General features: G+C 42.6%; 1 protein-coding gene across 1 annotated transcript; it reads left to right on the forward strand.

Annotated features, from left to right (window-relative positions):
- The first annotated feature begins 9,068 nt into the window (after nt 1-9,068).
- Nucleotides 9,069-26,415, forward strand: LOC118833224 (DEP domain-containing protein 7-like). Its single transcript, XM_036740591.1, is given in 10 exon segments — nt 9,069-9,078; nt 11,772-12,162; nt 12,905-13,035; nt 13,871-14,060; nt 18,707-18,918; nt 23,423-23,565; nt 23,704-23,829; nt 23,919-23,997; nt 26,200-26,273; nt 26,275-26,415. Coding segments are annotated over 10 exon segments (1,497 nt in total).
- The last annotated feature ends 1,167 nt before the right edge of the window (nt 26,416-27,582 follow it).

Consider the following 27,582-nt stretch of genomic DNA (forward strand, 5'->3'; position numbering starts at 1 on the left):
ACACTGGGCTAAGAATCAGGAAAACTCATCTTTCTAGCTGTATGACCCTTGGCAAGTCACTTAACCCTGTTTGCCTCAGTTTCTTCATCTCCAAAATGAGCTGGAGAAGGAAATGGCAAACCACTCCAGTACCTTTGCCAAGAAAATTCCAAAGAGTTGGACATGACTGAACAACAAGAAGATTCTTCTCATCCTTTATAATTAAATGACGAGTACAAATGATACCAAAACTGAATTCTCTTCTAACTATATCCTATTAGATGGAATTATCCAAAATAGACATAATAACAGAGAAAGGAGGACTGGCTCAAGGCTTATTGGCACCATGGGCAAAGTGAACCTTGATGCCTTTAATATTTGCCATTTGGGGCACCCTTTATCATATACTACTGTAATATCAATTAAGTTGGGTGTCTTTGATTGAGTCCTATTAGGTGCTAAGCCCCAGGCCCACACCCCTATCTATTAGGTGCTAAGCCTATGTGGGTGTGAAGCCCTCAGGGTCCTAAGGGGAGTTGCTAAAACCAGAGCCAATAGTAAGAGCTTGAGTTCTGGTCACTCAGTTGACATTTGATGATGGCTAAAGAGTGCATAAAAAGAGAGAACAGAGCTATTTGCTTAGGGCTCTTACTCTTGGCAGTTTGCTGATGTGGAGACTCTGGGCAGCTGTAGTTAAGAGCCCTCCAGCTTGTAAACCCAGATGTTCAGACTTGGTTAAACTCTGGTAGCTATGAATTGAGATTTGAATCAAGATCTGTATGCTGATGTTTGTAATTTGTTTGTGTTTGCTCTGGAGTTCAGGGTGCGGGCTTTTTCCCCTGCACTAAGTGAATGATATTTGTATGCTGGATTAAAGTAAGATGGTTAACCCCTTAACGTTGCTTTCCTTAGTAAAGCAGATCCAAAGAACCTGTGCTTGCAGCCTTCCTGTTGTTGGGCTTGTGTTGGTTTTTCACCCCCACAGCACCTGCTAGCCAATTGTTGAATCAAATGGCATAGTCATGGCAGGATCTGCATTTTAAAAGGAAAGTATGGCATCTTGGGGTACTGGGGTGGTTGAATGTTTCCCAGTTTTTTGATTGTTCTTTGTACTTGGGGTGGCTATGGTTCTATGGAGCCCCAGGAGCAACCTAATCCCTCCTTCCCTCTCCCCGTACTCTGAAAGAGACAGGCCAGAGGAAAGGCTGTGGGAGAAAAAGCCCATGCATGGGGAAGGGCTGGATGGCCTGAGTAAGGGCTTGAGCTGATAAGCCTGGCTCTGGAGGACTGTGCTGAAAGGGTGAATATTTTGAGATCGAATTGTATGCGGAGTTTTGAAACAGTAGCAGATGTTCGGACTTTGTTAAACTATGGTAACTATGCATTGAGATTTGAATCAGACAAGGTCTGTCTGTTGATGTTTGTAATTTGTTTGTGTTGGCTCTGGAGTTCAGGGTGCTGGCTTTTCCCCCTGAACTAAGTGAATGATATTTGTATGCTGGATTAAAATAAGATGGTTAACCCCTTAACGTTGCTTTCCTTAGTAAAGCAGATCCAAAGAACCTGTGCTTGCAGCATTCTTGTTGTTGGGCTTGTGGTGGTTTTTCACCCCTACAGCAGCTGCTAGCCGAATTGTTGAAACAACTACTTAGGGACCTTATGACCTGGTACTGGAAGAAAACAAGGCATTTTAACTCTCTGCTGGATCCAGACTTAATAAAATAACCTGTCGCTAAACTAAAAACCCCAAACACCAATAAAGCAAAAAGCACTTGGTTCAAGAGAGAGGAAAAGAACACAACTTCATTAAGTTTCTCGCTAAGGGATAAGTCCTGCCAAGAGAACTGCTCTTAGGAGAATGAGCCCACAGCCTATACATGTTACATACATCCTGTTTAATTTTTAATTGATTGTGATATTATTTCATTACAACTGTGGACAACTGCAAAGACAGTGCTAAGAGAACTGCCTGAACTTACATCTCCAAATTGATCTCTTATCCTTATAATGTTCTGAGTTTGGTCAAGGCAGTGCCCCCCCAAAATGTAAAATTGTAGTCACACAGGTTCAAATACCAGGAAAAGGCTAAATCTGTGCTTTTCCAAATATAAACAGAAGTTTAAGAAATTTTACCACCAAAAAAATACCAGTGTGGCTCAAAATTTTATGCAACATTTGACCTCCTATTCCCCTAATCCCTGTGATTTAGATTCCCCATCTGTCAAAATGAAAACCCATACTCCCTCCTCTCTCTCCTCTCTTTCTTATCCTCATCTAGCTCAGCTCTAGCCCACTGAAGTCCCTTTCCTCCTCTGCCCTGCTCTTTATGGCCTCTGATCTCTCTACTCTGTTTTAATAAATTCCCCATTATGGTTGTTTTCCTCCTCTTACAGTTTTCACTTTCTGGCATTCACAGAAATGTGGCTCTCTCCAGATGTGGGCCTACAAAGGGCACAGAAGATTATATTTAACTTAAGTTTTGCAAGTTTAATCTAAAAGGCTATAAACTAAGAAGTAGATATGGAGGATGAAAAGTGCTGATGCATGTCTACCAACTAGGTATCAGAGGATAGTGACAATGAGGACAATGGACAAAATACATATATATGTATTCAAAAAATTATAGTAGTCTTTTTATGATAGTAAAAACAAACTGGAAACAAATCAACAAATCAGATGCCCATTAATTACAGAGGAGGGTTACAATAAATCATCACATTTGTAAGCAACTAGACATTACTGTAACACAAAAAATGATGTCCAGACACTTGGCTAAATGCTGGGGATACAAATACAAGCAAGCAAGCCAGTCCCTGCCTCTAACAAGGGAAAGCTAAGTGTAAAAGGGAGACAGAAAGGGGAGGGATATGAGAGCATGGCATGGAGATAGCCTTGAAGTGACTAGATTGAGATAAGGTGAAAGTTCAACAGAGCCCAGAGTGGTTTATTGAATTTAATTTATTTTAGAGGAAGCTGGATTCCATTAATTGCAAGAGATGAGTGTGAACAGAGAACATTATATTAATTCTGTAGACAGACTAGGCAAGATTATGTTTTAAATTGTCTTAATAAAGCAGTATGTCAAGCTGATGTCATTTTGTATTCCAGCGTTCATAATTACTTGAAAATAGACTGTGACCCATTTTTTGAAATATCTTGAATTCTTCAGAAGACATGCCATGTCCAGACAAAATAATGATAACATTAGCAAGTGACTTGTCTGAAACAATGCAGTGAACAAGCAGATACAATTAAAGACAGAACTTAACTGTGATTTATTCATGACTGTAAAGTAATTTGGGGAATTTTCTTTTAAATTTCCTCCACTGGAAGAAAATTCACTCCATTCCCCAGAAGTCAGTCATCTCTACATTTCCAGGAAGCGGCAGGTATTAAAACCGATATTCGCTCTGTAGCCCATCTGCTTTGGTATTTTTAACTAATGCTTGTTTGACAACAGAAGCTTCAGGTAATTCTGCAATAGTTAATTTGACTGTTTTTCCAAGCTAGAGAGCTAGACCACTGAAATTTTACAGATTGAAGACTAATTGGTCAGTTTTTTAAAAAATTAATTAATTTATTTTTACTTTACAACATTCAGTTCCACAAGCTTTTGAGTTCCAAATTCTCTCCCCCTCTCTCCCTAAGCAGGCATGCAATCTGATATAGGCTCTACATATATATTCACATTAAACATATTCTCATATTAGCTATGTTGCAAAGAAAAATTATAACCAATGGAATGAACCATGAGAAAGAAGAAACAAAACGAGAGAGAGAGAGAGAGAGCGCGCAAATAGTATGCTTCAATCTGCATTCAGACTTCATAATTCTTTCTCTGGATGTGGATAGCATTTTGGGGTTCTGTTAGAACCTTGCATTGCTGAGAAGAGCTAAGTCTGTCAAAGTTAGTCATCACACAATGTGGCTGTAACTCTGCAATGTTCTCCTAGTTCTGCTCCCCTCACTCAGCATCAGTTCATACAGGTCTCTCCAGATTTTTCAGAAGTCTGCCTGCTCATCATTTCTTATATCACAATAGTATTCCATTATATTTATATACCACAACTTGTTCAGCCATCAATTTCCTGTTCTTGGCCACCACGAAAAGAGCTGCTATAAATATTTTTGTACATGCCGGTTCTTTTCCCATTTGTATGATCTCTTTGGGATACAGCCCTAGAAGTGGTATACACTAAATGGTCTGTTTTTAAAAGAGGAAATAGCTGCCTAATCAATTTAGACCAAAATTCCTGGGATCTAAATTAAATTAGGGTAACAACCATCCTGTTTATTACTTTAAACTTTAACCTCTCCATTGGAGGAGGTTCTATTCTACAGGCCAACATTGGGGGCGGGGGCGGGACAGCCACACCGATAACCTGCAAGACAAGTCAAGAAGGAGGAGAAAGGGCTACCTAGCAAGTGGGGAAGGTTTCATACAGGGGGAAGCCCGAGACTGAGAGCTGGTCGAGGAGGAGCCATTCTAGACACGACTTTTTGAAAGCATACAAGACACAGACAGCAGTTCCAAAGCTCTCCCCTTCTCTGGTATTTGCGCATTTCCTCCTACGTGCCCAGCCCCAGGACAGGTGCGCCAATGAACACTGTAAGCATGCAGGCTTACAATGGAAAAGTTGAGAAATACACGCGGGGCGAGCGCCCAACGTCTTGCCCAGATCAGTGCCCGGAGTTAAGGGCAGATGATCCGTGCGGGCTGGAGTGGCCTGAGCTGTCACTGAGGGGGCAGAGGGCGCAGGACTGGGGGCTTTCGGGCAGGCAGCCGCCCGGGGGAAAGGTGCTGTCTTCCCCGCACCCCCGCAGACCTATACTAGCGCATCCGCGCTCCGGGCGGGGGCAGTGATGGATGGCTGGGCCGCTGGGCTCAGGCTGGGGAGGGCGGAGGCCCTGCCCAGTGCCGCACCTCCTCCCGGCGCACGTGGGCAGCACGAGGGGCCTGAGGGGGCGGTGCCTGATGGAGACCCACCCACCCCCGCGGCCCCAAGGAAACTGGCTAGGGGGACCGGCCGGCTCAGCACTCATTCCCATTAGGGGAGCCGCGGCGGCCGGGAGCGGGAAAAGACGGCAGCGCTGAGCATCAACGCCCTCTACACCCCGAGCACAAGCCCCGGGGTGAGTGCACAGGGGCGGAGGGCTGGCCGCCAGAGTGACCTACCGAGCGAGCGGGCCAGGGCGGGCTGCCGCCGGGGATCACTCACCTGCCTCCGCTGGTGGTGAAGCTCGCTACTCCCGGCCGTTAGGCGCTGATCCGGGCGCCCACTGGACCCGCTCCGGCCGCCGCGCCGCGGGAGGGGGGGGGTCCTCGCCTGCCCGAGGCTTGCGCAGCCGCCGCTGCCTGGGGTTCGAGCTGTCCCCCCCCCCCCCCCAGCCACGATTCACGCTCCTTCCCTGGTTCTACTTCTCCAGGCTCGCGCGGCCGCCTCCGCCCCCTCCCCGCCTCTGGGATCGCGCTCTTTGCCCCCCCACCCCACCCCGCCACCCGCGCCTCGAGCTGGCGGTCCCTCGCTTGGATTCCCTGGCCCGGGCTTGTCTGGCAGTCGAGGGGAGTGAGACATTCGGCGTGGCGTCCGCGAGAAGGACTCCGAGCAAGGGAAAGGAGGCACTGATCCCTGCCCCTCTCTGGCTGAGCCTGCTCACCCGCTTCACCTGAGCGGGCCCCCGCCCCGGGTGGCGGGGAATTGGCCAAAAGGCTTCTACATCTATGATCTGGTGACCTGGTAGGACCTCTGAAAGGTGTCCTCTCTGACCCAGAGGGTTAAAACCAGGCAGAGCTCCACATGGAGAGTAGAGGGAGCTGGAAGCCCAATTTCTGACCTCTCTAAAGGAAGGCTTTGGGAAGAGTTTAGTACTTCCCCCTCTAGCTTCTAGTCAGAGGGGAGAGTAGCTGAGGGAGGTGGTATGCAGGCTGGAGAGATTAGGAGTTTTGAGCTTATCCTAAGAGGGCATCTTGTTCCCTGGAGTCAAAACCCAGGAGAGCAGCAGCTGGAAAGGGGAGAATAAAGAATACAAAATTATATAGAACCCTGTCTTCTGACATGGTTAAATTTGGCCTGTTTCCCATCTTGTGCTGTAGACATGCCTTAAATTTCTTGGCAGTGAAATCCTCAAGCCGTATAGAAAGTACATGTCATGGGAGTGATGATGAATTGTAAAACCTTTGGCTGGTGTGTATTTAATAAGACAATGAAAGACTGGGATTGGAATTTTGATAGTAAATGTTCTTCTCCTTTATGCCTTGTTTCTGGCCTCCTTTCAGTCCTGTTCGATGTGGGATATATCACACTAAGGTGCATTTTAGCCGAATGTGGGTTAATTTTTATTTGGTATTAGATGAAAAACAAGAGGAAAGCTAAGTGACTTTGTGGAAGGGGTGTCTGTGCTCACCTGTTGATGTCAGTGTTGAGAAAACAGGTTATCCTGGTGTGGGTTTGGGCATCTCCGTTGGCCAGATCCATTGTGCATTAGGTATTAAAGTATCTGCAGGAATACATGACCTGGTTTGGCTCTGTAGGTGGTAGTGCTTGAGGTGAAACATCCCAGAATGCATTTGTTAGGAATTGTGGTCTAAGTGGGGAGAAGATCTGAAGGGACTAGACTGTTTTATTCCTGGGGGACTAAGGAAAAGCTTTTCTTCACAAGTGCCTGTTTTACCCTAACCTCTTCCTTAATCTTATGTCCATCTAGCTACCTAGCTATCTCATAGAAAATCTTGCTTTCTCACCTTTAAGGAACAGGTTGTGAATAAATACGGTTTATTCTTTGCCTGTTCCATTGTACAGATTGGGCCTTAAAATAGACCCTGCCCTTTCCCCTCTCTATTTTCTCACTGACCTCAGATTGGTAACTGTGTGCACTCCATTCCCTAGCCCAGCCCAAAATCCTAAGAGAAGTGTCGCCCAGGGGTTACCATCCCTGTGGAGAGTGCTAACTCTAGAGTCTATTTCAGTGGAAGCCAAAAATAAAGTGGTTTAAAAGCCTGGATTTGGGGAAGATTGAAGGAAGTGAAGTGGCTTGCCTGATGGTTTAGAACCCAGGTTCTTTTTCCAGTCTTCCTCCACCTCACAGTGCCTTCACACTTGTGTCATATGTGTCAGGTTGGGGAGCTGTTCTCCTAAAGTAAGTTAAATTCTCTTAAAGGCTGCTGTATGGCCTGTCCCCAAAGTGATACAGTTTCCATTTCCATTGTTTCAAAAGAGATGTAACAGATGAATGACTTGTGCTACATTGATAGCCTTGACCCTACTGCTTTCTTCATCCTGTTTATGGAGGGTTTATAGGAGGACATGAGTAACAAATTACAAAAATACATAAGATAAGAAGCCATGAGTGGGTTGCAATCTACACTATTGGACATCTTGTCCTCATTGCCAATGAGGCAGTTTCTCAAGTACTACCTTTTGAATCCAAACTTCACAGGACAAATCCTCTTAAAAAAGGATTTGTTCTGTAAAACTCATATTCGGTCAAAAGGCCACACCCGAGAACCTGGCAGGCCACAGGGCCCCCACCCCTGGATTAGAATCATTGAAGCATTCTCCAGAATTCATACTGGAAACTGCTAGAGGTAGGGTTTTTTTGTTTGTTTGTTTGTTTTGCTTTTTTGCTAGACATGGTCATGCAGGTATTCATGGCAAGTATTTATTTGGTATGGCTTTGTAAAGTGTTTTCTGTGTTGTTAATGTGGTTTTGATTCTTGAAAACCATCTTCCTAACATTTCAGGATGTAAGGTTAGCCTTTGGTTGGGGTGAGGATTCTTAACAAAACAAGGAGATCACAAAAGAAAATAATAATTCCAATTAAAAAGTTTTTGCATTAGTAAAATCGGGACCATCAGTTGGAGGAAAAAAAACTTGGCAACTTATGTCTTTGATAAAGGCCTGATATGTAAGGGAATGCTTTGCAATGTTTGATATATGGGGAATTGATACAAATGTAGAAGACCAAGTGACATTCGTCAATGGATAAGTGTTCAAAAGATACTGAACAAGCATTTCTAAAAAGAAATTACAAGCTATAACAAGTATAGAAAACATTCCTATAAATCATTAATAAGAGAAATATAAATCAAAATAGCTCTTATTTAGTAAAGTCTCATTAGTAAGTTAGAAAAGCTGACAAAAGATGAGAATAGTAAGTATTGGGAATTTTGGAAAATCAACCACATTAATACTCTGGTGGAACCACAGGCCAGTCTGGAAAGTAATTTGGAATTATGCTTAAAAGGGACTAAAATGTTTGACTCAGAGATCTCCCTAGAAGGCACCTGCCCTGAGGAGTCAAAAGACAGAAAGGTCTCACATCCAGCAGAAGATTCATTGGAGATAAGGGCTAGAGCTGCTTTCATGGATGTGGGAGAGTGGGCTTACCAATGCATTTTCTCTGCAGGATAGTCATAGTCATGCTTTTCTGTGGTAGCAAACAACTAGAAACAAAGTAGGTGCCCATTGATTGGAGGAAGGCTGCCCAAGTTGTGGTATGCAGATGTGCTGTGAATAGGGAGGAAATTCAGAGAGGCATGGGAAAACTTCAACTGAAGCAAAGGGGAATCAGCAGAACCTAGAAAACAATATGTGCCATAGCTCCAGCAGTGGGAACAACCAACCAACACAGACACGGTGACATGTCATCCATCCTAATGACCAATCTGGAGGGAGTCCCCTTTGCTCTCTTTTTTTTTGGGTGAGTGAGAGGTCAGCAGCTATGGACATGAAATAGTGAAGTGAATATGCTGTCAGACACAAGCGATGGTTTCACTGAATTTTTTTCTTCTCATTCTTTGTTTTGAAGGGATAGCCCCTGGGGTAGGGAGAGGAGGGTGTGATAGGAAAACAAAGGCATCAAAAAGAGTAAGATTTTTTTAACATAAATAGCTACAAAAAGTTAGTATATTTTGCTTGAAGTGTTCAAAATAATGTTAGCTTTGGGTATGTGAAAAGTTTATAGGTAAGGGTGTGTGTGTATGGCCAGTAATTGTCCCTAGGTCTGGCTGCCCTTTCTTTCTTGAACTCCAGAGCAAAATGCTAAACTTCTTCAGAACTGAGCTCCAGACAGACAATTCAAACACAGTATGTCCAAAGGTGAGCTTCTACTACATCTCCCAACCATCTCTTCCTTCTGATTTCCTTCTGTCTATCAAGACAAGAGTGCCTGTTCTCCAATCTTTACAGGCTTGGTGTTGGTTCTAATTCTCATTTACCTCAGAATTAGAGTGACAGACATTTCTTAAGCACTTCCTCTGTGCCACTCATAGATAATGAGGACAGAGTCCTGGTCTACCACTACATTCCATATCTGCCCTATCTCTTAGACTCCGGCAGCTTCTCTCTGCTCCCTCTAGCCTCCTCTTTGTGCAGCCACAGGACCAACCTCGAATCACTGAGGCAGTCTTGTTCTTGTGGTCAGAGATATTCAGTAACTCCCTATTACCAAGTCAAATCTAAGCCCCTTTGCCTGGCATCGAAGATCTTCCATTGCCTGGCATCCTTGAACTCCTCTTCCTTTACTCTCTACTGTAACCAAACTGGATAATGCTAATGCTCTGTGTGTGCACACCCTACACTTTCCAGCCTCGGTCCTGTGGTAACCCTCTTCCATGCCTGGAGTGCCTTCCCTTTCACCCAGTTTACCTGTTTAATTCCTCCATTTTTTTTAATTTATAAGGTTTCTTTTTATTTTAATTTTTTTATTTTTAGTTTACAACATTGATTTCCACAAGCATTTAAATTTTAAATTTTCTCCCTTTCCCTCCCCTTCCCCTCTCCCCAAGATAGTGTGCAATCTGATATAGGCTATATATATACATTCATATTAAACATATTTTCACATTAGTCATGTTGTAAAGAGGAGTCATAACCAATGTAATAAACCGTGAAAAAGAATACACAAAACAAAAGAGACAGCAAATAGTACGCTTTGATCTGCATGCAGACTCAGTAATTCTTTCTCTGGATGTGGATAGCACTTTCCATCATGAGCCTTTTGGAGTTGTCTTAGAACCTTGCATTACTGAGAAGGGCTAAGTCTATCAAAGTCATTCATCACACAACGTGGCTGTAACTATGTACAATGTTCTCCTGGTTCTGCTCCCCTCACTTAGCATCAGTTCATATATGTCTTTCCAGGTTTTTTCTGAAGTCTGTCTGCTCCCCATTTCTTATAGCACAATAGTATTCCATTACATTCATGTACCCCAACTTGTTCAGCCATTCGCCAATTGATGGGCATCCCCTTGATTTCCAATTCTTGGCCACCATGAAGAGCTGCTATAAATATTTTTGTACATGTGGGTCCTTTTCCCAGTTGTATGATCTCTTTGGGATACAGCCGTAGAAGTCCTCCATGTTTATTAAAGGCTAACTCACATGCTACTGCTGTATGGCTTTCCTTATTTCTTCCCACTGCCAACCTTCTCTTTCCAACCTCCATAGAGTGTTCTCCATAGTGGACTTAAATGCTGGACTTAAAGTTAAGATGATCTGAGTTCAAATGCTACTTCAGACACTTACTAGCTTTGTGGCTCAGAACAAGTCTCTGAGACTCAGTTTCCTCATATGTTAAACAAGGATGATAATAGCACCTACTCATGAGGCTGCTGTGAGGATAAACCAAGATTCAGTGTTATAGAAATGTTAGTTATTATTATTGTTAGTACTCTTATCCTATCTCATATAATTAGGACAGCTAGGTGGCACAGTGGATAGAACACTGGGCCTGGATTCAGGAAGACTCATCTTCCTGAGTTCATATCTGGCCTTAGACATTTACTAGCTGTGTGACCCTGGGCAAGTCACTTCATCTGTTTTCCTCATTTGCTGATCTGTAAAATGAGCTGGAGAAAGAAATGGCAAACCACTCCAGAATCTCTATCAAGAACACCCCAAATGTGGTCATGAAGGGTCAAGATCAGATTGAAATGACTGAACAACACTAATATAATTGTCATGTATTATAGTTATCTTCAGTTGTGTCTTATCCTACTAAGCTCCATAAGGGCAGGGACTATTATCTAAACTATTTATTTAGAACATTGCTCTGCATGTTGTAGGTGCTTAAATATTTGGATGATTATTCCTAGCATAGAATTATAATCTCAGAACTACAAGTCAGTGTTAGCAGAGATCACCTAGTCCATCATCAAGTTCTGCAGCCTTGAGGCCCCATGTGGCCTTTTAGGTCCTTGGGTGCGGCTTTTTAACTGAGTCCGAGTTTTACAGAACAAATCCTTTTATTAAGGGGATTTGTTCTGTGAAGTTTGGATTCAGTCAAAGGGCTGCACTTGGGGCAACTAGGTGGCACAGTAAGTAGAGCACCAGCCCTGGAGTCAGGAGGACCTGAGTTCAAACCCGGCCTCAGACACTTGACACATGTACTAGCTGTGTGACCTTGGGCAAGTGACAACCCCAATTGCTTTGCCAAAAAGCAAAAAAAAAAAAGAAAAGAAAATTAAAAAAAAACAAAGGGCTGCACTTGAGGACCTAGAAGGCCACATGGGGCCTTGAGGCCACAGGTTCCCCAACCCTGAGTAGTCTAATACTCATTTTTATAGATAAATAATTTAAGATGCAGTGACGTGCCTTAGCCAGGGTCTCCCAGCCTTTGTCAGGTCTCACGACTGTTCAGTATTCTTCCCACGATACCAGGTCTTCATCTTCCTTGTTGATGACCAAGCTAAAAACTAATCTGTCCTCGCAGTTGGTCCTGGAAAATGACTTTGCAGTTTTCATTGGTTGCCTGCCCTGAATCTTAGTTGCTGTGTTCTTTTCACTGCCAGGTTTCAGCATGGCACAGAAGCCTTTTGGGGCCATGTATATTTTTAGCAGCATTATAAACACCCTTCAAACAAAAGTGAAAGTCAAGAAACGAAGACACCACTTAAAATGGCATGATGACTGTTTTGTTGGTTCAGATGCTGTGGACGTTGTCTTCTCTCATCTAATTCAGAATAAGTTTTTTGGAAATGTAGATACTCGTGCCAAAGTTGTGAGAATATGTCAAGCATTAATGGACTACAAAGTGTTTGTAGCAGTCCCGAAAAAAGTCTTTGGAAGAGACAATCAGCCAGTGTTTGAAGACAGCAGCCATAGCTTTTACAGGTTCACGTCTATGCCTGACCAAGAGGATGTTCAGTCAGGAAAAGAGCATAGAGTGTGTTCACCTTCCAGGTTTGTGGCAAGTTCCTCAGTCAATTAGGGGAGTGGGGAGGGGGAGATAGACTTTATCTCTCTTTTTTAAGAAAAGGGGGATAGTTGTCTTTTTGCTCCTTTTCATTAAAATCTTGGGCCTGTGAGTAGTTCCTTAATACAATGAACTCATTGAACTCTGTATTTAATAAACATAACGTGTAAGGGAAAAAGTTTATGAAAAGTATTTAAAAAGTGAAATTATATTTCATAAAATGTGTTTGGCTTTGGAAGGAGTTTAAATTTTACTGGGTAAGTAAAGCCTAAATTTGAATCTTCAGTAGGATCAGTAAAGTAGGGAGTCTTAGGTATTTTCAGCTGGTAAAATATATGACAGTGACAAATGTATTAGAAACTTTTTTCATTAGATCACATCGTTTATCTCCGTAGCTTCCAAAGCCGCCAGCTTGAGAACTAAGGTGCCAAAGAAATAACTTGGGAGGTGGGTTGGGGAGAAGCACACTTTCTCTGGGGTACTTAGAAAATGCTCAGCCCTTCCTCAATCAAGGCAGCTCAGAAATTGGGCTAATGAGGTGATTGCTTTAATCTTGGGGCCACTGCCCTTGCCTCCATTCTTGTACTAGAAGCTGACAGTTCAGTTCTCAAATGAATAAAAACCCAAAAGACCAGTGAGCAGAGCAGGATGCAGTCAGTGCAGCTTGATGAAGGTGGTTTGATTCAGTCTGTAAGTACTGATTTCTGAAATTAGATCTCTTGCTTTAAGATGTGGGAAGACACCATTATTTAATTCATCTGCTTTGAAATCAACAAGGTTAGAGCGTCTGTGGGAAAATCTGAGTTTAAAGCCTGCTAACTCCACCCGTGTAAATATCTCCACAAATTTGTCTCCTCAAGGTAAGCTAAGATGATACATGCTGAGAAATTGAAAATGCCTTTAAATAGGATTCGAGTTGTTTTTTCATTTTTAATGTCTTCTGCTTGATATTTTCCTAGTCTTTTATGGGAAATAGCTCAGAGAGAACATTGTGTTGAAGTTGTTTGTATTTTTCAGTTCTAATAGAAGTCTGTTATCTCTTTAAAGCATAAATCAGTGAAGCCATTCTTGAAGAGTACTGGCTGCTGTTATATTGGCTGGCAGAGAATCAAAACTAAAGTCTATTTTGCATGCATCTTTGTTAAGTATAACTTAATGACACCAATTAATTATAACTTAAGTGCTTTCTCAAATGTATACATTTTCTTTGCAAATTCTAATAGATGTAAGATCAACTAAAAATGCATATCACAATCCTATCCCAGTATTTAGATTCTTCTTCTCTGGCTTCCTAGTTTACTCCTCTGTCAGTAGAATGCAACATAATGACTTTTCCTCCCTCTAGCAGAGTTGTAGAAACCCTGAGTGGAATAATCTGCAGCCAGTAGTTCAGAGCTATTTTTTAGTTTTAATGAATCATTCTTTCTTCCAAAGTCCTTATTAGCATGAGTTATGTGACTTGATCTCTTATTTGACAGATTGGACAATGGGAATTCTTTACATTCTTTGTACAGTAGAAGGCAAAGTCTATTCTCCTACGTGTTAAATCATTGTTGCTCTTCTTAGAAGAGAGCATTTGGTAAAGTTTATATATCTTTTAATGGCCACTAACTTATTGGCCTAAGTCTGCCAAGGAGATATTGGGGTGACCATTTGAATTAGTAATCATTGGTTGTTGCTGTTTTCCCTGTGTAGTTATTAATGATGTGTGGCGAGAAGAAACCATTCGGTGCCTGCTACAGCTTATAGACCTCCCCCTCCTTGAGTCCTTGCTTCAGCATCAAGAGATGGTATCTAAGGTTCCTCATCCTGAGGCACAAACAGACGAGATCAACACCAGTAGCTGTTTGGACCGATGGATTCTCAAGGCCTATAGTGACTCACAGTATGTAGAAATGTTGATAATTTCAAGAGTATTTGTAAGTCATATGTAGAACTCCAAATAGTTACAGCAGCTTACCCACTCCTTAGCATAGGGATAGGTCATTGGGCATATATCAGTAATTTGATTTCCTCTCATTGTCACCAACTTGCTTCGTGACTTTAGGTAACTAATACTCAGAGTTCTAAGTTTCCCAGAGTTCTCACTTTCTGATTTCTGTTCCACATGTAGATAATTCCCTAGTCAAGCAAAGAAAGTTGTTGTCCTTGGCCGTCCAACTTCATCTCTTACCATAGAGGTCAACCTGGCCTGTTCTTAGGCTGTGAGCAGCTTCCAACAACAGTGATGCTCTGAAGGCAATGAACTAACTACATTGGCTGAATTTTTAAAAAAATTATTTCTACAATCACAGTTCAGTTTTACCAAGATTCTTAAAGTAAGACTTGACCTAAGAGAATTTCATAAATTCCTAACAAGTTTGACATTTTATTGCAGGATTCAGTTGAAAGTAAGTTCTTAGGTTATAGCATTCAACAAACTTATTAAAGCGCTTGATACCTTCAAGGCACATTGCTAGGTGAATCAGCATGAAAGTAGCCCTTACCCTCAAACAGCCTACTGTATTTTACTGGAATATCAGTCAATTCTCAACTTTTTTATCCCAGTTAGGAAGGAGGAATTCGACAGTTTGTAATCAACCCTTTGAATGCCATGTATCAATGAATTTATTGACAGTTGAATAGCAAGAGGTAGTTGACCTTGGTCAATTAGGTTAACTCTTACTTTACACATCCTTTTAATTAACAGTATAGGGATTGTTAATAATAAAAATGTGTAATTGAAGTCTTAATCAGAGTAACTTTCTGTATTTGTCTTATTTGGATTTAGAATCTTAGTATATAATTTTGGAGTGATCTAGGCCAGTGGTGTCAAATTCAAAGAAAGCCACAGACTGACATTATCTATAGTGTATTGTATTTTTATTTATTTCATTAAACATTTCCCAGTTACATTTTAATCTGGTTCAATCCCACTTAGAAAGTTGTACCTTCCCCTCGAATTTGACAGATACCTCCAAATATTAATCCTTTCATTTCATAGATATTACTATCAAGGCCCTAATGTTAAGTGACTTTTCTAGGAGTTAACAGATTTACACTGAAATCAAGAAACATTTGTTGAATGCTTACTATATTCATGGCCCTATTCTAGGCTTTAGGGATATAGAGACAAAAATGAAAATTGGTCCGTGCCTTTTAGGACCTTGAATTCTACAAAGGTTACAAACCAAATTAATGTCAGAACCCAGATTTCTTCACTCATGGTCCTTTTTCTCCTACTGAATTTAACAACTAAGAAATTTGAATGTACAGGAATCATATTTTACTTTTCCTGCTGGTGCTTTTAAAAAAATTACTTTCTATTTCTGTCTGAAGTTAACATTTTGAAAAATAATTTGACAATTAGCTTTAAAGAAAACTTTACCTCTCCTCCTAGCAAAAATAAGAGACCATAAATTGTACCAGAAGCTCTAGAAAGAAGCAGCGTGACACCATGGAAAGAATACTGGACTTGGACTCAGTGTCAGAAAAATCTAGTCATAGCTCTAGACTTTGGGCTTCAGTTTCTTCATCTGTAAAATGAGAAAGTTGGCTTGTGACTTGTAAGGTCCTTTCCAGCTGCAGAATGTTGGGGATTTTCTTTGTGTTGCCATCTCTTAGCATAGGTGGGAGTATCTTGATCTAGTCTAAAGGCCTTGTCTGTTCCAGGAGGCGCACAAGTTTTCCAACAGAAGTGTATAGTGGAAGCTTGTAGAATATAGGAGCTTTTTCCCTATCTCAGTGGGCCCATGATGTCACCAACAGAGCCACCCTCAGCCTGGCCATTTTACTCTGTCCATGCCATTTGTGCCCACATGCTATAGACACTTGAGGAGCATGGGGCTGTCATTGGTCACATTACTGGTCATTATTGCAATGTGGCCTCATCTGTTTTTCTGAAGTCCTCCAGCCCTCTGTGGACAAGAAGCACTGTAAACAGTAACCTGTTGCTGCACGTATTTTGCTGCCCGTTTATGTTGGCCATCCATCACTCCATTGCTCCTCGGGTCACCTGCAGTTTTGATTCTTTGGAGGCTGTGACACAGCATCACTAGAAAAATATTGATATTTTTTAAAAACTGGTTTGTTCTTTCGGGAGTAAGTCGGCATTGCTAAATCATTGCACAATTTCCCAAATTCATTCTAGCCTACTCTTTTGCTCCTTTTGATTTTGGTTAAAATTTGTTATCCAACTGTGGTGTCTGTCTGAGATGGTTGTTCTGGTAGACCAGTTCAGCCAGCTTTCCATAGAACTGCATCTCACAGGCTTGACCTTAAGGGTTCTTCATCCACTTATTTTTTTCTTTGTCGATTGTTTCAAGCAATGGTTCTTAAAAACCTAATTTCAGAGGCTTTGTAGGGTTCCAGGGACTTATGAAATCAGCATGATGTCATTCACTGGACCCTTAGGAGAACACTTTCTCTTGCAGAGAATCCTTTTTCCATTTGTATTCAGACATTTTCTGTGACATTGGCCCATGTCTTTGTTAAGCATCTGAGTCTTGTTTTGCTTTGTATTGGCATTGCTTTGCTTGGTATTAATATTCAGGGGATCATTCAGCATAGTAGTTACTTAACAATGCTTGTGTTATTTTTTTAATAGCCAGAAAACACAGTGGGATCTCAAGTCTTTTGTCCCTTTTAATCACTTGTATGCCCAATATGATCTCAGGTTTAGAGCTGGAAAGGACCGTTGAGATAATCTTGGTACTGTCACCTAATCCCCTCTCGTGGTAGACTAGGAAGTGGAGTGACTTGTCCCTGTGGTCTTCTGTAGAGTGTTGAGAGGACCTCCCTGTTCCTCTCTTCTTCATCAGGATATGCCCGAGTTCCTGATGTCTGGAGTATTCTTTAAGTTCTTAGAGAGTTGTTAATGTAGGCATCATGTGGTCATTAGCTATTAGCATCTTCTTGATTTCATGTTTGGATGAATACTGGCCATGATTTTCTCCTGGCAGCCTCCTGGTGCCCCCAGAGCATGGATTTGCTCTCCCTCTAGTCAGGGAGATCCTATGCCCTTTCTTTCTCTTTCTTGATATTTCTGCTTCCTCAGGCTTCTCATAAAGTACCTCCAGCTATGGTAGGCCCATTGTCATGAATCAACAGATGTCTGTTATACTATAAAGATGTTGTCAGAGCTTCCTTATTTTTATCAGTGTTTTGCTCTCTCATTATATTTTTAAATGCTTATGGTCTCATCTGGTTTAACCAGACCTCTGGCCAACTTCCCTGCAAACTTGCTTCATCCCGCCATGGCTTCCTTTTCTCATCTCCCACCATTCTCTTCTGTAAATTCTTCTAGTGGGTTTAGTTGCTGACCTCGTGCTGCACACTGCTGCCCCATTTGCTTAGCTCAGGCAGTCCTTGGGCTTGGTCCTCATCCTCATGGCAAACTTTATTTGAACTTGCATAGAGGGATTCAGTGATGGTCTTTCTCAGAATTTTTTAATAAAAATTTGTTTCCCCATTTGAAGGGAAAGGAGCATGATTAGCTTGTTTAAGCCAGATTACAACTGTTTACACTGCATGCTATGCTTTTTCATCTTACCCTTTTAATTTGGCAAGTTTTAATCTTTGCTCTAGCCAGTTGAAGAAGTTTGACTGTCCATCAGCAATGAGGTCAGAAATGACTCCCACACTGCTAAGCCGTTGTTTTCTGTCAAGGCGTAGGCAATTTCCATTCTCCCTGATGTTCAGTGCCTTCTGACTCTCTTCGAATAAAATATTCATAACATAAAACCAACATTTTTGATCATCTCCCCTTATATTTACTTTTTGCCTTGATGTCACCATCTAAAATATATCAATTTAATTTTGGAGGTCTTATAGAGTTCTTCATAGGTTCATTCTTCATACTTCATTCACTTTTCTCCTTTTTATGACAGATGAAGTTAGTATTTAAGCTACATTTATCTTTATGGTAGATATTTTTTGCTTATTGTCATAAGTACTTCAAAGCAAAATGGCCAAGTGTCCTATAAAATGCCTGTTGCTATTTGAAAGGTGATTAAAGCTGTCTAATTCTGTGCCTTTCCAAGAACCTGTGAACTTCCTTCCAATGTGCTCTGTCTTCTTTATTTTCTGACTTCAGTCATAGTAAGACTATCAGTATTAATAGGATCCCACTCCTTCTGTAGGATGTTGACTTAGAGACCTCACACTTGGAGGACCAACAGTGAAAATGTTTCTTGAGAAGGTCAGAATGGTGTGGTTCTTGGCATCCACTGTGGGCTTTTTAGCCTCTCTGCTGCCATCCTTGCAGAAGCAGAAGAGGGCGGCAGCCTAGGACCTTTGCACTTTTCTTTGGCTATCCGGCAATGCACCAACCAAAGATTTAGCACTTATTGGCTTGGCTGTTGGTGGTGAACGTCTCTGAACATGGCCAGGCTGGTTCCCAGACAGTACGCAGTCTGCATCAGGAGCAGATGGCCATCCTTCCAACAAGAGCCTGAGCTCCACTGGCATAGCAGCCCTCCGTGAGGTGGTGTCAGGAGGAGAAAATTCTCATGTGCTTAGTCTTGTAGTTTTTAACAATACCTGCTTTTCTAGGGATGATGAATGGCTCTCCGCAGCAACTGACTGCTTAGACTACCTTCCAGACCAGATTGTGGTGGAGCTAAGCAGAAATTTTCCTGAGAAACCAGAGAATGGAGATGTGTGGAAAGCACTCTTATTTGATACCATTACTAAATACTACAACAATAGGGAACCTCTGTTAAACCACTTATTTGCAATCCGCACGAGGATTACAGCACTCCTAGGTAAGCAAAAACTTGATAGTCCTTGTATTTTCGTCTTTTACAGGAGAAAAAAATTGATTTCTGGATGAATGGTTTTTACTTAAAAGAATCTCTAAAGCTGACGTCGTAGATAGACGTAAATCCACTTGGAAAACTGCCCATTAAAATTCCTACATTTTAATAACAACTCATACATTTTGATGACTGAATTAGGGGAGATTCAAAATAATCTAGATATTGAACAGCCCCTAATGAAGTAGAAAGCACATTTGATATGGCAAAGCTAGCTCATTGTACAGTTGTAACTTCCAACCATCGTTAGTGGTGGCTGGATACCATTCATTCTGTGTTTATGAACATACAACATAAGCTGGTATTGCTTTCTTATGGATAATGGATTTATACAGTGTATTTAAGTACGGAACGACGGTCAGAGGGAGACCCAAGTTGGAATTTTAGCTGTTACCGTGTGGCATGGGATAAGTCGTTTGGTGTTTGTAAACCTCAGATTCCTCATCTGTAAAAGGGAAATAATATTTCGACAGGGTTGTTATAGTACTTTCATAAAAAACTTTTATAGTACTTTGGTAAAACTGTAAAAATAGTACTGTAGGAATGTGAGGAGTTATTTGCATAATGAATGATGTCTGAAACTATTTTATTCTAAAGGTAGTAACCCCCCAAAAAGACCCAACCCAAGCATTTCAATAAAAACATAAAAATGATAAGCTCCAAATTATTCATACCTCATTTTTAAAGGTATATATTTAATAACCAAAAAATCCTGTGTGCTTTTATGTTTTGCAGCCAATCCTTTTCTTTTATAATGTTGTTGCCAGTGTTTTTATATCATTGGTACAGGGTATTTAAACGTTGTTGCTCACATTCGCCTAACCTTGGGTGACGTAGCACTCATCGTCTGGCTTTCCATCCTTGAGTGCTGCAGGATGGGATAATCTCAACTAAACTTTCTCTTCAGTTACTCCTCCCAATTAGAATTAATATTCTATGTCATTTCCTACCTTCTCTCCTCAAGCCTTCCACCACCACCCTTCCCTCCACCCTGCCCTGGAGAAAACAAAAAGCCATTCACTTTGAGTCCCCTCCTTTCCCCTTTGCTGTCTTAGCCCTAATTTCCCTTTCCTTTAGTCCAGGCTTCTTCACACCAAAGCTAGCAACCCCGGATCCCATTGCCTCCTGCCTCCTCCAGGCCCCAACCTTCAGTCTCTCCCTTTTAACTAATTACTTCTCTAAAACATACCCAACCTCCCTCACCCTTAAAAGACCCTCATATGATTCTGCCATTTCCCTCAAGCTGGCATTCTAGAGCTGTACTCCCTTTCACAGTAGAACTCAGGGGAAAATGGCCCAATTTTGTGTTCTCTTGCTATTCTGCCCTTCTGTCCTTACCACTTTCCCCAGTGGGCTCCTGGCCCCCTTGACCTCTCTGTCTGTCACTACCTTTAGGCTTCTCCCAAGCTTCACTCTGACATCACCCACTCCCTCCTGAACTTAAAAACATAGATTTGTTTTTATGTAAACATGAACCCTGCAGCAGAACACAAAAATAGTTCCATATGAAACCTACATCTTAATTTCATATAGCTCCTTCAAAGTGTACAAGGAATTCTACATGTTCCCTTCAAACTTGTCTTGCTTGTACGTGCTCTCTTCTAGACTCTTCTGTGCATTTTTAAAAATGGTACAGTGGCCTTCATTTTGTGCCATCATTACTACTAACCCTGGGTCCCTTGGCCAATCCCCTCAGTTAAAAATGTAGGAGAGAAAGGGGAAAACAAAACAAAACCCTGTGACAAAAAGCGAAGTGAATCCATACTGTAGCAGCCGTGGCCAGAAGTGTGCCCCTGGACCTCTCTGCTCCTGGACATTTTTGCCTGGACATCCTGGAGGCATCTCAAACCCTACATGCCCCCACAGAAGAGAACTCATTCTCATTCCCCCACCCCCCTTTCCCTGCCAAGTTCTTTATTTCGATGGCGCCGTCCTCCAGTTGCCCTGGGACTCATCCTCTCCTCATCTCTTGTCTGTCAGTTGTCACATCTGGCTGCTTCTACCTCAAGACCATCCTCACCCAGGGCTCTTCCTTCCTCCAGGACACCTTAGACACAGCTGCCAGCATAGGCCCGGCCATCTCATTCCCTACTCTGGCCTATCTTTGGAGCCTTATTATACATTAGTCCCCTTCCTACTTGCCATGGCCCAGCCAAACTGGCCCTTGGCTAACCTTCCCTGTACAACTCTCTGTCTCCCATCTCTGTACCTTAGCAGCAGATCACCTCCCCATTCGGATGGCACACATGATGGCACACTTCCCTCTCCCTCCTAGAACCCCTAGCTTCCTTCCAAATTCAGTTCAAGCACCACCTTCAAAAAGCTTCTCCTAATTCCACCCTTGGCACCCTAAAGTTGCTAGTGCTTTTCTCTAAATAAGTATTTTAGGTTTATTTCATTTATGTTTTAATATGTAAATGTTGTATCTCTTGAGAGAATATAGGGTCTGTATAAGAGCAGGGAGTTATTTCACTTTCGTCTTTGTATTTCCAGTGCCTAGCAGAACTTGGCACATAGTAGGTGCTTAATAAATGCTTATTAATTGATTAAATGATTACAGTTTCAGTGACTTAAAGGTTTTCTTTTTTCTCTTAAGGGAGAAATATCTAGCATGATGAAATTCCCAATCACAAAAAATGCTTTTAAAAACCTGATATAAGCTTAATAAGTGTAACTTTAGTAGTGGTAAGATTTTCCCTGGGACAAATCATCATTCTTCAAGCTCTACCTTAACTATACATATGCATGCTTTCCTTTTGCATCGCTTGCTTTCCAAATATAGATGTGGTTTTCTGCAACGATTATTTTCCAAAAGAATACATAACAAAATGATTGTATTTATGCTGGGCATAGCTCAGGGTGGACTAATCGTTGTATTGTTGAAGCCAAAATTATGAGATCAGCCCCCACTTGGCTGCATGAGCACAGATGCTACCTCTAAGTATGAATTGTAAATTGCAACCATGGGATCATTGGAAGGAGGGACTATTACAAATCTATCATTTCTTGGAAAAATAAAATAGGCCCTTTACTGATAGTAAAATTAATAGCCTCCTCTTCATATATTAAGTATCCTCTGGTAGACTGGGAAAAGTATGTCGATTTGGATTTTAAGTTTAGAGTACGGTAAAGTACTTTTAAATTTCATTTGGATTAACTGGGAAAAACTGATTAATCAAGCTCTCTAAAGGGGGGTTAGTACCATTGCCAGAGGCACGGAATCAAACTACTTTAAGTCTATTTTTTCATGGGGGTTTATTAAGGAGCCACAATTCTGTTGTCCTCAGCCCCGTGGATACTCTCTTAAGGTGACTCACTGGACTTAGCCTTTTATCCCAGAGTTCCTTGATGTGATTGGGAAGAAGCTGTAGAGACAAGATGGATGTGAAACCTGTGGGTTCACAGGTCACCGTAGCTTGGTGCCCACAGAAGGCTCACTGGGAACTCAGGCTCAGAGTAGGCTACATCTGCCATCGTGCACACCAAAAGAGCCCAGGTCCTCAGCATGACCAGCCAAGAGCACATAGAGGACTTCCCCAGCCCATCCGCCTTGGAGGAGGAGGAGGCAGAGAACACTAGGGCTTGGGCATTGGGAGATTCTGTGAATATTTGCTGAGTCAAGACAGACAAGGTTGTGAGATCGAAAGTGCCTTGGTCCTTTCTGCCATTTCATCTCAGTGATCTTTTTTACTTCTCTCCCTCTCCCTCTGTCAGAATTTAGGTAAGCAATATCACAGTGTCAGGTATAACATGTAAAACCTTAGTTTCACTTCACTCCTTCAGAGATTTAGAACTGCTTTTCTTTGATAGAGTAGCAGCCTGAGGGGACCGAGCCTCTTGAGTGTCAGTCCCAGTGAGACTGGGAAGTCTGTTAATGTTGTGACATGGGATAAATCATTTGGCCTGTCCAAGCCAGTTTGTCGTGTATGGTGGAAAGAGCCCTGGTTCTGGCGTCTAATGATGATAATAACAATAAACAATAACAACCCCCATTTACATAGCACTTACTGTGTGCCAGGTGCTGTGCTCAGCTCCTCATGACAACTCTGGGTGGCAGGTGCTTTTATCATCCCATTGTACAGATGGGACCTAGGTTCCAAGCCTGATTCTGGTGTTTACTACTCACGTGACCTTGAACAAGCCCCTTAACTTCTCAGAGCCTCAGTTTCCTCATCTGTACAGTGAGGGTATTGGGCGAGATGGCCTCAGAGGTCCCTTGGGCCAATCTTCGTTTCATTCTGCTCCTGGATAGTGGTGTGAGTGGGGATACCAATGATCATGACTCCTGTAGAGAGCGATTGTGAACAATGACCTTTGTACTCCAAAAAGGAACTTCTTGTTGTTGAAGGCATTGCTTTTTTTGGGTAAAAGTAGTAGTTTCATTTAGGAGATGACTTGACTTTCCTCTCACCTTCCTGTAGTTTGTAAAACTAATTTTCTACCTTGGTTAAAGTGAATGGGAAGACAGACAAAGCATTAGAAGACACTCAGCTCTTACTGAAGCTGTTGGATTCCAGCAGGAGAGAGGAGTTTAGAAGACTGTTGTACTTCATGGCTGTGGCAGCTCGTCCTTCTGAATTTAAGTTACAGAAAGAGGTAAGTCAGGGCCTGTGGGAACATCTGGGTCTCCACCTTCTTCACCAAGTGAGAGGAAGGCAGCTACTTCAATGATCATGAATGCAGAACCAGGAGGCACTAATCCTCTTTCTCTCTGTGTGCTTGGGTTTTTTGTAGAGTGAGAATCGGATGGTTGTGAAAAGGATGTTTTCTAAAGCGATTGTAGACAACAAAAATTTATCTAAAGGCAAAACAGACCTTTTGGTGCTGTTTTTAGTGGATCATCAAAAAGATGTTTTTAAGGTAAGTTCTGAAAGTGGCTGGGCTGAGCTGAACCCTGCAAGAGAGAGTTGAGATGAAAGGCTTGAATGCTATCCATTCTGTCTCTTAAGGTCCCAGGACTGCTACACAGAATCGTCAGTGACAAACTCATGGCCATACAGAGCGCAAGAAATCCAGATAGGGACATAGGTAATTTGGAGGTGACTTTCTTTGTGGGGCATTAGAAGCTGAGACACTGCACCAGATGAAAGTGACTGGCTGTAGGGAGGTTTGCATTTACTGAATTGTAAGTTTCAGATATTTCCTCAGTCAACATTTATTAAGTACCTTTCGTGTGCCAGGCACTGTGCTAAACACTGTAGGTATAAAGAGAGTTCCTGCCTTCAAGGAACTCACAATCAAATCAGGGAGATGGTGTGCAAAATAAATATGTACAAACAAGCCACATGCAAGAATAAATAGGAAATAATTAACAAAGGGAAGGACCTGGAATTAGGAGGGGTTGGGGAAGGTTTTATGATGAAGGAGAGATTTTAGTTGGGCCTTAAAGGAAGCCAGGGAGGTAAGTCAGTACTCAGAGCAGAGGAGGGAGAGCCTTCCAGGGAAGGGAGGACAGCCAGAGAATAACCAGAACCAAGAGATAGCCTTGTTTGTGGAACAGCCAGGAGGCCAATGGCACTGGATTGAAGAGTATGTGTTGGGGAGCAAGGTGCAAGGTGTAAGAAGACTGGAAAGGTGGTAGGAGGGGGCTAGGTATGAAGGGCTTTGAATGACAACTAGAGCATTTTATGTTTGATCCTGGAGGTAATAGGGAGCCACTGGAGTTTATTAAGTAAGGGGAGGACCTGGTCAGACTTGCTTTAGGAAAATCACTTTGGTGGCTGAATAGGGATGGATTAGAGTGGGGAGAGATGAGGGAGGGAGACAGACCCACCAGCAGTGATTTCAGTAGTCCAGGTATGAGGTGATGAGGGTCTGCACCAGGGTGGGGGCAGTGTCAGAGGAGAGAAGGGGGCATCTTCAAGAGAGGTGGAATCAACAGGCCTTGGCAACAGCTTGGCTATTTCGAGGGAGTGTGGGGTGAGATAGTGAGCAGTCCAGGATGTTTGTGAGCCTGAGGGACCTGGGGGATGGGTTTTCCCTCTACAGGAATAGGAGAGGTGGGGGATTGGGGGTGGGCACTTAAGGTGAAAGGTAATGAGTTCTGCTTCAGTCATACTGAGTTCAAGATGTCTACTGAAAATCCATTTTTGAAATGTCTGAAAGGCAATTGGAGATATGAGATTGGAGGTCAGCAGAGAAATTGGGGCAGGATAGATAGAGTTGAGAGTCAGCTGTATAGATAGTAATGAAATACACAAGAGCTGATGAGATCACCGTGGTAAGTGTAGTGCAGAGAGAGAAGAGAAGAGGGCCCAGGACAGAAGGGTTCTGTGAGAGTGGTCTAGATGAGGATCCAGCCAAGGAGAGGGAAGAGAACCAAGAGGAGGGTCCCAAAACCCTAGAGAGAAAGAGTATCAAGAAGGAGAGGGTGATTCAGGGAGAGTTCAAGGAGAATGAGGATTGAGAAAAGCCCATTGGATTTGGCTCTTAGAGATCATTGGTGACTTGGCAGTTGGGGTGGGATAATAAGATCGGAAGCCAGATTGTTAAGGGGTTAAAAAATTCAAGAGGACAGAAAGTGGGGCACCTATTGTAGGTGGCCTTTTTGAGGAGTTTAGCCACAAAAGGCCTAAGAGATGAGAGTGGGGAGGGAAGGATCGAGTGAAGGTGTTTTTTAGGATGAGGGAGACATGGGCATGTTTGTAGGGAATCAGCCAGTAGACAGGGAGAGACTGAAAATAAGTGAGAGTTGGGAGGATGGGAGCAGTCTGTTGGAGGAGATGGGGTGGGATGGGATGGCTTGAGCAGGTAGATGGAGCCTTGGCGAGGAGTAAGGCCACCTCACCGTGTGGGACAAGGGTAAAGGAGGAGATGGTGGCAAAAGGCACTCGACTGATCACAGATGAGGAAAAGGGGAGAAGGGGGAGCCCGTGGGGACTGATTTCAGTTTTGTCTGTCAAACATGAGAGGAGGTTCTCAGCTGGGGAGAGGGGGAGCTGGAGCCATGGGTGGTTTGAGTAGGGACGAAAAGGTTTAGAAGAGCCGCTGTGGAGAGCTTGTCGAGTTGGGAGGGCACAGCCCCAACCCCAGCCCCACCCCCAGGAGAAATGACTCAACCAGAGCTAGTAAATCAAGGCACAAGTTTAGGATTTGATGGCTGAAGGCTTAACTTGTTGCTAATGAGATGAGAGAGGTTTACACATAGTTTTATGAAATATTGCCTGAATGGCATATTTCTATAGGTAAAAAAATCTGAACTTCCCTGACAATTTCTCCCTTTTGTTTAAGGTTATGTTTTCTACCGGACACATGGCCAAAGTGCGTATTACAGCAGTGCCCAGAAAACCACTAAGTAAGAGCTTTTTATCTTTGCTAAAAACAATTGATGAGGACTCCGAATTATCTGCCAAAGAAAAGAAGAAATTACTGGGTCAGTTTTATGAGGGTCACCTAGACATCTTTGTTGAATATTTGGGAGATAGAGTCTCAAATATTTTTATATAATTTGTGTATACGAGAGTGATCGTGTATATCTGAAAATAAAATGTATGATCTATATTGTAAGTTTTGCTTTTTAAAATATGAAACTGTGATGAATACAATATTTGCCTCTATATATACACCTTTCGTGTGTCTGAAACTTAACATGAAGTCTGGAAGTGATAAGCAGGATGTTTTTGGCCATGACTTTTTAAGGTGAATTGATTTAGAACTACAGCTCCCCAAACAGAAGGTAAAATAGCCAAGACATCCCCTAGCTGATCAGTGGTAAGGAAGCTCATGGGAATGTCCTCCTAAGAGCTCAGGCCAAGACCCATGTTGACAAGGTGCACAGACTCGAGAATGGAAAAGAACTAGATCCAAGTTACCATCTTCAAGACATCTTGGAGGGTGCAAAGTGCTTGTGAGCGTCACAGTCAGAAGTACCAAAGTGCCCTGTTCCCCAATATCAAGGAACCTGCATTCTGTGGGGGTGGGGAGAGCCACGTGGTCACAGACAAGTAAATACAAGATATCAAATGTGTGTACATATACACACAAAATAAATACAATTTGGAGGAAATGAGAAAAGGCCTCTTAAAGAGGTGGCATTTAAGGCAAGGCTTGAAAGATTCTAGGAGAGGGAGGGCACCAGTGTGGGAGGGAGAATGTCATCTTCCAGCTGAAGGAGGCCAGTCTGGCTGGAACATAACATCCAATTAGCCTGGAAGGACAAGCCGGAGCCAGATTGTGAGGAGCTCTCAAGGCCAGATGAAGGCATTTCATTTTCTCTCAGAGGCAATGGACAGTAACCTAGTCAGATAGGATCTGTTTGGGTGGTTTGTCAGAGGTGGACAATGGATGGTTTGAAGAGGGCAGGACTGGAGGCAGAGAGATGAAGTTAGGGGGCTATGGCAGCATCCAGGTAAGTGACAAGAGCCTGCACCAGGGTGGTTTGGTTGTAAGATGGCCAAGGCTTGGCCACTTACTGCTCATGGGGAGTGAGAGTGACTGGTGTGCAGAACCAGGGAATTTAGGAGGGGAAAAGATGGATTCTCTTTGGGACATCCAGGCAAAGAGGGCTAGCAGACATACAGCGGCAGAGCTGGAAGGAGCTTCTGACACCAGCCAGTATAATCTGCTTCTTTGACAAATGAAGATGACCTTGGGAAAATTATTCCTGAGTTGGGA

The sequence above is a fragment of the Trichosurus vulpecula genome, assembly GCF_011100635.1.
Source record: "Trichosurus vulpecula isolate mTriVul1 chromosome X unlocalized genomic scaffold, mTriVul1.pri SUPER_X_unloc_4, whole genome shotgun sequence".
Classification (NCBI taxonomy): Eukaryota; Metazoa; Chordata; class Mammalia; order Diprotodontia; family Phalangeridae; genus Trichosurus; species Trichosurus vulpecula.